This window comes from Pseudophryne corroboree, chromosome 3 (assembly GCF_028390025.1).
Source record: "Pseudophryne corroboree isolate aPseCor3 chromosome 3, aPseCor3.hap2, whole genome shotgun sequence".
Lineage (NCBI taxonomy): Eukaryota > Metazoa > Chordata > Amphibia > Anura > Myobatrachidae > Pseudophryne > Pseudophryne corroboree.
The window spans coordinates 360240702-360251585 of record NC_086446.1 but is presented as its reverse complement, the minus strand read 5'-3'; the positions used below and the strand labels follow the sequence as shown (position 1 = coordinate 360251585).

At 41.6% G+C, this 10884-nt stretch overlaps 1 protein-coding gene across 1 annotated transcript; it reads left to right on the top strand.

Moving 5' to 3' along the window:
* Positions 1–259: 259 nt before the first annotated feature.
* Positions 260–9136, top strand: LOC135055592 (keratin, type I cytoskeletal 19-like). The gene is made up of 8 exons (XM_063959827.1): positions 260–784; positions 2992–3074; positions 5881–6037; positions 6305–6466; positions 6579–6704; positions 6954–7174; positions 8246–8271; positions 8874–9136. Exons 1-8 carry the CDS (start codon positions 320–322, stop codon positions 8891–8893), a joined length of 1260 nt encoding a protein of 419 aa, XP_063815897.1. The 5' UTR covers positions 260–319; the 3' UTR covers positions 8894–9136.
* The last annotated feature ends 1748 nt before the right edge of the window (positions 9137–10884 follow it).

Here is a 10884-nt window from a genome sequence, read left to right as displayed (position 1 = left end):
CTACAGTATCTCACCCCCTCCCTCTTCACCTGAATCTGAATCAACTCTTTTGTCTAAACTTTAGCAGAAAAAAGCAGTCTGTTTGCCTAGTGTCAAAAGTAACTTTGAGGACAGTTTAAAAAAAAAAAAAAAAGGATCATTCCAGCAGACCAATGAGACATTTCTTTTGTTCTTGCCATGAGAAGAAGTACTGGTAAAATTCCTATGGGCTTTTAGGCACCACCCAGTTTGTAAGGGATAAAAAGAGGCTGGAGGAGAGAAAACAGTTACACTCCTGTGATCTGCATCTCCAAGTCTGCACTAGCTAGCCACTTCTACCATGTCTTACAGTGTTCGCCAGTCCACCACTTCAAGTTCCTTCAGGGGGCTGGGAAGTGGTATTGGTGGGGGAGCTGGTAGAGTTTCCTTCAAAGCCCCAAGTGTTCATGGTGGGTATGGGGGCCAGGGTGTTTCTGTGTCTTCTGCTCGTTATGTCTCTTCTGGCTTTGGTGGTGGTCTAGGAGGTGGTAGCAGTGGCTACAGCAGTAGCTTTGGATCTGGTGGTGGGTATGGCGGTGGGTACAGCGTTAATGTATCAGGCGATGCCCTGCTGACTGGCAATGAGAAGGAGACCATGCAGAACCTGAATGACCGCCTGGCTTCCTACCTGGATAAGGTGCGCTCTCTGGAGACTGCCAACGCAGACTTGGAGGTGAAGATCCGAGATTGGTATGAGAAACAAGGGCCCAGACCAGGTCGTGACTACAGCCACTACTTTAAGACCATTGAGGACCTGAGAGACAAGGTGAGTGGTCATATATGCCTCCTCTTATAACATATGGTACACATTGTTCTTTTCTCCTTGGCTAGCGAGGAAGTGAAAAATTTCAGTATACAACATGTTAATAAAACTTCCCATGTGATAAAAATTCTTTGTCTAATCCTATGCAGCACTGTGTACAATTCTGAATTACAGTAAAAATACAGAATATAATGTCAGAATCATTTTCTATATAATCTCTAGATCTCGTTATACTTAGTTCTTATAAGCATGTTAGTGAAATGCTTTTTCTTAACCCTTGTGACTTTTCTGCCTGAATAACAGCTCATGTATATAATTCTCTTGCACTTTTTTATAATCAAGTTGTCAACTCTCTCTAGAATTTCTATTTCTGTGTGGAATCCTCCACAGTTTACAATCGCATTACTTCCTCACCTTATATAATTTAACGGAATAACGTACAGCTACGTTCTTTAATTGTTGTAGCAACATGTCACTGGCTGATTAACATGCAGGTGCTTAATAACTGTTATCCACCTGTTCCTTCATATACATTCTCACAGTTTAACCTTTTATGCTAGTAATCCCTTGGCAAGGAAACACCAATGACGCTGTATGTGAAATGTGCACACTCAAACCTGTGGTAGGAAAGGAGAGGGGAGAGGGGGGGAGGGGGGGAGGGGAGGCTTTTTGCAGAGAGCAGAGCAGGCAGCGCCCAAAATACGCCCCCATGCCACCAATGTTCCAGAATGCAGAACAAGCGGAAGTGTATATGTGGCCATTCAGACCAATAGGATCCATTATCCTTTTCATTTTCATGATTTTTCCTGGCAGTGAAAACTGCTAGGAAATGTATGATTTGTAAGACCAGTGGGCGATTGGCTTTATTGTGAAAGGATATACAGTATACTGTACTTCATAGTGTTGACATTGGTTACACATAATGATTGGGACTTAGGGTATCCTGTGATTTGGGGCACTTATATCTATAATACACTTAACAATGTTTTAATAGTAGCCCTGTCTTTTCCTACATGGCTTCTTTCCTTATGAATGTGACTGTTGGAGGAGGCTGTTATCACCAAGTATGAGTAATAACTTTCTTTCTGGTTAACAAGTCCTGGATAAGAGATCTCATATCTGTATGCACAAATGCTTCACATTTTTTTATTTCACTGCAACATTTTACCATTTTCTGGTGTTTTAAAATTATTAATAATTAATGCTAAAATTAGATTAGAATAAATCACAAATTAATTATGAATAATGGCTGTCTTACCTATTTGCATAGATTTGTGTTTAATGCAGCTTCCATCCTGGAGCTAGACTTCTAGAGAGGTTAGGAAAGGAAAACCTGAACTAGACAGGTTTATTTGATCAAAATAGCAGACTGTTTTATAATGTTATTCTTAATTAGAATTATACAGTACTACTACTTATGTATTATACTGTATGCTACCATCACTGGGAGGCTTGTCCCTGTGTGCACAAGCTTTTCAGTGAAAATCCCAGACCTTGAGAAATTGGGAAACAGGGATGACTGGATCTGCACATGTTAATGCTTCATATTGTTTACCGAGTGTTTATAATACAAACCTGAGGCCTTGAGATCATCTCTGTATCAAGGTGACCCAAAACTACTAAACACACTCTCTAATGCTAATGTGATACTACTGTCACTAAATACTATGGGCCTTAGTCAGGTTTGTTAGCAAACCAAAAAAGTTAGCAATTAGGCAAAACCATGTTGCACTGCAGGGGGGCAGATATAACATGTGCAGAGAGAATTAGATTTGGGTGGGGTGTGTTCAAACTGAAATTTAAATTGCAGCCAGTATTTACCCTGCACAGAAACAATATAACCCACCAAAATCTAAATCTCTCTCTCTCTGCACATGTTACATCTCTCCCACCTGCAGTGCAACATGGTTTTGCCCAATTGCTTACTTTTTTGGTTTGCTATCAAACCTTTATAAACCTTAATCACTAATTTAGAGACTGAGGTATCCCATCTGACTAGTAAACATCCACTTACATTGTAAACAACACTTGTGCCCCATAGTCATTTATCATCTGGGTGTGGCATATCCAGAAACCATCTCAATAATATAATTTTGTATGTTCTGTTCAAGGTCTTTGTTATTAAAACATGTGTAGATGAGGATGAGGGGGGGTTTCCTGTTGGAGAGAGTGAAAATGAATTAAATAATGTGACATTTCCTGCCTTTCAGATTCTTGCTGCTACTATCGACAATTCCAAAGTTGTCCTGCAGGTAGACAATGCCAGGCTGGCAGCAGATGACTTCAGAACAAAGTGAGTAGTGAACCCTCTTTGGCTACATGACTTGAACAACTTTTTAATTCTAATTTATTCTATACAAATAATGTATAATTAATTATAACGTCTGTCTTGGTATCAGTGTAGATACAGTATGTGTATTATATATAACTAGTGTTAACAGCTGGTCAAAATGATGGACAACATAACAGTAACGTCGGCGCCAGTGGCTGTGTGTAAGCGAAAAGAGTTACACTTGAATTTTTCCGCCGGGTACCATCTAGTGGCCACTGGAGCACAAAACACTTGAATCCCCCCCCAAAAAAAGGTGAGGAGCAGCGTTAGCCTTTTATTATATAGGACAAACTTGGTTAAAATGGTTAAATGCTCATACTGCATTAGGGGAATTGAATTAACCCCGAAATTGTTTTGGGAGATATAAACAGGCTTTTACCATGATTTTTTGCCTGATTTTTTTTTTTGGGGGGGGGGGGGGGGGGGGGCAATTCAATTGTAGCCTGTTTTCCTCCAGAAAAATATCCAATTTTCAGGCAAAAATTTTATATTTTCGTGATCGCGAAAACAAGGCAATTAACAGGGATTTTGTTTTGGGACCTCAGCGGGTCCCCAAAAAAATCCCCAATAAGTGCTGGCGTTAGGCTGCTTTTGGGGCTAATTGGATAGCCCTGGGGGATCAATTAGCCCCTGATCAGTTGCCTGCAGTAATTTAATTTAATTCATTCTCATTAAAGATAATGCTCTTTATAAATTCTAACCATGCTATTAGTATAGTTATAGTAATGTATAAAATGACAATGAATTATTCTATCTGAAATTTCCTGAGACATGTCTGTGCCAACCTCTGTAAATGAATTAAATAAAGCCTAAAATACATGTACATTGATCTTTAGTATATGATATTGTGATAACGCTTGTATGGATGGCATATTATGAGCAGGCAGGGTGTGGCCCTAATACAGGGAAGCTTTACACATGACTTTTGCATTTTGGGCCAAATGTAATAGCCTGCGAGCTGCAAATGGCTTTGACTTTTTAAAAATGCTGTAGAGTTAAATTTCGCAGCTAAATCAACATCATCTCACCATTTGTTCAACACGTAGGCTATTGCATTTTAGCTATTTGTCTCTTTAATGTATTTTTCCATGACCAGGAAGGGATTGTTCACTGTTGATTAAAAGATAATCAGTAAACAGCCACACAGGCTGTGCAATTACAGTATTTCTTAATATGACTCACATTACACCCACGTCTCCCATCAAAGGATGCTGGGTAAATAAACCCTGCTATACACATTGTTTCCCTTATGACTGAACAAAAAGTCCTGGGTACAGCATAACCCATTGTCAATATGGCCATGCTGGTACAAGTCCAAGTTATACCTGAGTCCTTCATCTGTATACAATGACAGAGCAAAGTCTGTGCTGTTTCCGCACATAATACTCTGCGTTCTGGATGGATAACCAACTAGCACCTATTGTGCGTGCTTGGGATTTTGGCAGGTGTCCTAGTGGTGTTATAAAGCATTTAATAATGGCCACACCTGGCTGTAAACTGCTGGAATAACAGAGCAGTGTTTTCTATGTCAATATGTGACTTTTTATTTTACTTTGTAAAAAGGCGTAATAATAGTTCTTAATCAGTATTATCAGTTATAAGTTAAAAGTACAGCCCATAAAAGAAAAATATTTTCACTATATATATATATATATATATATATATATATATATATATATATATATATATATAATTGATGTTAGCAGTCAGTTGGGGAGCCACGATAAGCCTAAAGCTGGTCTGTTGATAGTTAATGACTTGTACGAGTTAAGTCTACCGAGCACTATGTGCTTCCTTTGTACAGGTTAGGTCCGCATGATCGGCGGCTGGGATCCCAGCCGCAGAATGCCGGCCCCAAAAATAACTACTAACTAATACTAAAATACAGATGTGTCCATGCTTATCTTGACCTTTAATAGGAATAATTGAGACTGGGCAGTCGGACTTAATCCCTTGCTGTAATGACTTAGGTGGTCATTCCGAGTTGCTGCTGCTGCGATCAATAGTCCACACCTATGGGGGAGTGTATTTTAGCTTAGCAGGGCTGCATTCGCTTGTGCAGCCCTGCTAAGCAAAAAAAAATTCACTCAAAACAAGGCTCGGCATATACCTACTTACCCTGTGCGATGGATCCAGCGATGATGGGCTCGGCTTGGACGTCACTCCTCCGGCCTCCGTTCACCTGGGCATGCCAGCGTTTTACTTACCACTCTCCGAAAACTGCTCCAAACGGTCCAAATCCGCCCTGCACTGCCCTCTTCCTGTCAATCTTCTTTGCGGTCCGTCCAGCGACCGCTTTCTTCTTTAGCTGCGGCCGCCGTGCATGCGCATTCCGCACCCATTCACACCGCAGCGATAAACCGCTGCGTGCAAACGGGTCGGAATGACCCCCTTAATCCCCTGCTGTATTGTTCTCTGTATTGTATTGAAGCTGAGAACAAGGGTTTATGTTAATAAACCATGTTGTGCCTAGGCGCAGCAAACTAGTCAAGATAACCGTGTACCCATCTGTAGTGTGTAGGGTTATTTTGTAACTACTTCAAATGAATGTCACAACAATAATGTTCACTAGTTACTGTACAAGTTAAATAACTAGGTGGGGAACCTGAAGACAATAATTCAGTAAGTGCTAAACATACTGTTATTGTTGTTTACACTTTATGATTTGTGAACATATAGTTTAGTCCCCCCCCCCCCCCCCTCCACAATTAGTGATCTGCAGATTATTATCGGTAATCAAATAGTAACCAGACTTCTTTTCTTTGAGGTTTGAGAATGAGCTTGCCCTTCGCCAGAGTGTGGAAGCTGACATTAATGGATTGCGCAGAGTGTTGGATGAACTGACCCTGGCTAGAACTGATCTGGAGATGCAGATAGAGAACTTGAAGGAGGAGCTGGCCTACCTGAAGAAGAACCATGAAGAGGTAATATCATTAAGCATTGTATTTAGCCTTAAAACAAGCTTACTTTGTACGCAGCACTAATAAATCAATTGCATCATTCTTAAGAATCAAGACTTTGATCTAGGTGAAGTCTACAAAGAAATTGTTCACCAGATATTTGAAAAAAATAAAAAACAATTATAGAAATAATTTGAGGATATGTCATGAAAAGTAAGATGTCTATACACATTTTTTGGAGTTTTATTTAGAGTGGTGGTATAATTTTCAAACTTTTAATGTCTCATTCAGGAAATAAACGCGTTACGTGGACAAACCGGTGGTCAAGTCAGTGTTGAAGTGGACTCGGCACCAGGTGTGGATATGAGCAAGATTTTGGCTGATATGAGAGATCGGTATGAGCTGATGGCTGAGAAAAATCGCAAGGATGCTGAAGCTTGGTTCTTCACTAAGGTAGTGTGATAATTTACAGCAGTCAAAACTGAAAAGCAAAACATTTTGTATAACTTTTCTAAGCTACTATACTTCCTATGTAATCAAAACATATTTCTCTTCAATTGTGTAGACTGAAGAACTGAACAAGGAAGTTGCCACACACACAGAACTGATCCAGACCAGCAAGACAGAAATCACAGACCTAAGACGCACGCTCCAAGGGCTTGAGATAGAACTCCAGTCTCAACTAAGTATGGTTAGTATTGTTGGACTGTTTGTGGAAAATGAAAGCAATGGCAAAAGCTCATTCCAATGGGTGCAGACAATGAGCTGCAGGGTAAACCCCACGGCTAATTAATATGTCTCCAAGAATAAAATGCTTGAAAGTTTAGATTTCCCAAAAACTGGGATGCCAGCGTAGTTTGATTGGTTACAAGAGAAGAAAGGCACTGATGTTTTACTGAAGAATATTCATTATTATAATATATTATCCTTCTGTCTACAGAAATCATCCCTTGAAGGTACTCTTTCAGAAACAGAAGCACGATTTGGTGCGCAACTGTCACAAATTCAAGCGTTAATTGGCAGTTATGAGGCACAACTTGGTGACCTCCGTTCAGACATGGAACGCCAGAACCATGAGTATAAAATGCTCATGGATATCAAGACACGTTTGGAACATGAAATCGCCACCTATCGTCAGCTCCTGGAAGGACATGATGCACAGTGAGTACAGAGCTTTATTGTTGGTTACCTTGTTCATTACCTATACTAAGTGAGATAGCCATTCTGTGGACTCAATGCAGCCAATGAATTCACTAAGAACCAGCAACAATTTAGAAGGATGATACTTTGTGCAACAGTTATAACTGGGTCACTTTGAACTGATAGGCTGCATTGCATTGTCATGAATTTTGGCTCTGATCATAAATCCACTTAATTTGTGTTCAATAAACCATGCATGAACTAAATTGAATATATGTTCCTAAATCATAGAAACATAGAAACATAGAATTTGATGGCAGATAAGAACCACTTGGCCCATCTAGTCTGCCCCTTTTTTATCCTTAGGTAATCTCAACCCTTTTTGAACCTCAATTCTTTGTAAGGATATTCATATGCCTATCCCAAACATGTTTAAATTGCTCAACAGTCTTAGCCTCTACCACCTCTGATGGGAGGCTATTCCACTTATCCACTACCCTTTCTGTGAAGCATTTTTTCCTTAAATTTCCCCTGAACCTGCCTCCCTCCAGTTTATGAGTACAGTATGTCCTCGAGTTCTAATACTTCTCTTCCTTTGAAGAATGTTTCCCTCCTGAACTTTGTTAAAACCTTTGGTATATTTGAAAGTTTCTATCATGTCCCCCCTTTCCCTTCTCTCCTCCAAAATATCATGTTCCAAACATGAGCCTGAAAGAGTAGGGAAGGTTACCCCCTTCCCAGTACCAGGACCCACTGGAGCTCTCAATGGCCCTGGTTCCAGAGTGTGAATGTATTGTAAGAATATATTTATTTGGAAAATAGATGGAATGTTACAGTAAATGTCTGTGAAAGCCACAGTACTCAGAACTTGAAGTACCTTTCCTGTTTGGAAATTATTTGAGTAACATTTGTAGGGAGTATAGCTTTTTCCTGGGAGAATAGCTTTTATATCTTCATTTATACTCATTGTTCTAGTGGAGCTGGGAATTTCAAAACTAGTTATATAAGCAGGTTATAATTTAAAGAGAAAAAATAAGACCACTACCTACTGTACTTTTCTCATATATTTTTTGTTTTTGTTTTGCTCAACAGGATTGTTGGGGGCACAACCAAAGATGGTAAGTAGCACGATACGTTGGGTTCTTCATTATTGTACTTTTAGAAAAAATATATTCCAAACTGTCTGATAAACGGGATGCGGTCATGGGACCGGTGCTCGGCATCCCGGTGGTCACCATGCGGATGCCGGAATCCCGAGCGATCAAAATGCCGGCAGTCACAATGCCTATCCACAGGGACCACGACACCTACAGTGGAAATAGAACCATGTGAAGGACGCAGCAAACCACAGAGCCCGCTCCGTGGCATTGTTGCGCTTTGATGTAGGATATATTACTGTCTATGCCCTTGTAACGGACAATAAACTGGGTCTTTTTTCCACTTAATAATTAGTGGTTACAAATGTAAAATAAATGGTCAAGAACTGATCAGAAAATACGTTTTTTTAAGTAAAGCTGTGATTGTGGGGGAATATTTTTTCGCAATGCACAGCAGATGTCATGTCTTTAGTCTAATGAAGGACAAAGAGATTAGAACTTTTATAGTCTGACGCGGGCAGTTAACAGAACACCTGCAAAGCAAAAGTAAATAGAAAAGAGCGCTCAATTATGTACTGTATGTATGTCTAATTTAGAATATTTTCTTTACTTTTTTTTTGTAGTTAAAATCGAAAGAAAATGAGAAATGAGTAATTAGGCAGCTTCCTTTTAAGAAGACCCTCCTCTTTTTCTGCACGCAAACTTGGCTTATGCAGGAGCATATGCAGGAGCTATGGAGTCAAGATCTGTTACATTTCCCAAATGACCTACAGATCGCATATAATGTTTAACACCTGGATGTAGTGGATGAATTAAAAGCTTGCTTTTATAAACTCTTTTATTCTACAGCTGTCTAATAAATAACAACTTTGGGTCAAGCATAAAACTAGTTGTCTTTATTAATACAATGTTTAAAATAAAAGAATACCATACGCAAAATATTCAGAACATTTCTATTGTTAATTACATATACTGTACTGATCGTCTGCATACTGGGCCTAAATCATGTTTGTATGGAAAGTAGCTAGAAAGTTGCTGTGTAATTCCATGTAACTAATAATAATTAATAATGTTCTTTATATAGTGTTTTTCTCCCACAAGAGTCAAAGTCACTTTACATATATAAAAAACATGATACATAGTACAAAGCCATTAGAATTACATCAAACTGAAAAACATACAGACATAACTAAGAACAACTAAACCTAGAAAGCACAATAAGCATAATGCAGAGTTAGTTCACTATGTAGGATTACCCTGGGTGGAATAGGTGACACCAAGAAGAAATTACACAAAATGGGTGTCTGCAGTGTCCTAGCGCTAGGGGTAGTGTCCCAACATAACACTCAGATCCATGTCATTAATTCTAATCATGAGCATACTAGATGAGGGAGCCATGTTGGAATCACCATAGCAACCATCGATTGCAATTCACAATGTTTCCAGGCACCTGTCAGTCTGCATAAGCATTAGCTTACTCAGGCTGGCCATCTGATCCAGACACCCAGGTCCAGTAAGTCTGTCTGATGATGCAGACCCTGAATGCATCATGCCTTCAAAACAGGGGTGACACTCCCCTGTTTTGAAGAATAGTGCAGGGTGCTGCCCAGTGGTGCAAGTGGGCGGGTACGGGTGGGTACGGCGTACCCGTAAGAATTTAGCCGTGGGTACGCCGTACCCACACCGACGGGCCGCCGCTCCTCTTCCTTCTCTCCCCTGCTCCACGCCGCACCCGCCGTCCCCGCCGCACCGCCACTGATGTGAGGGAAGGAGAGCGCAGCCTGCGCCTCTCCTTCCCCTCAGTCTCCGGTGGGTGTCTCAGTTTACTTCAGCGCCGATCCGTGAGCCAATCAGAGCTCGCACCCGCGAGCTCTGATTGGCTCACGGATCGGCGCTGAATTAAACTGAGACACCCGCCGGAGACTGAGGGGAACGAGAGGCGCAGGCTGCGCTCTCCTTCCCTCACATGACAGACAGGACGGCAGCGGCAGCGGTGAGTAGGGGAGGGGGGCATGTTTACCTGGCACTGGGGGGGGGCATGTTATACCTGGCACTGGGGGGGCATGTATACCTGGCACTGGGGGCATATCTGGCACAGGGGGGCATATATACCTGGCACTGGGGGATATCTGGCACTGGGGGGCATGTAATACCTGGCACTGGGGGATATCTGGCACTGGGGGGGCATGTTATACCTGGCTCTGGGGGCATATCTGGCACAGGGGGGGTATATATACCTGGCACTGGGGGATATCTGGCACAGGGGGGCATGTATACCTGGCACTGGGGGCATATCTGGCACAGGGGGGCATATATACCTGGCACTGGGGGATATCTGGCACAGGGGGGCATGTATACCTGGCACTGGGGGATATCTGGCACTGGGGGGGCATGTTATACCTGGCACTGGGGGATATCTGGCACTGGGGGGGCATGTATACCTGGCACGGGGGGATATCTGGCACTGGGGGCATATCTGGCACAGGGGGGCATATATACCTGGCACTGGGGGATATCTGGCACAGGGGGGCATGTATACCTTGCACTGGGGGATATCTGGCACTGGGGGCATATCTGGCACTGTAGGGGCATTTCTGTATCTGGCACGGGGGGCAATGTATATCTGACACAGTG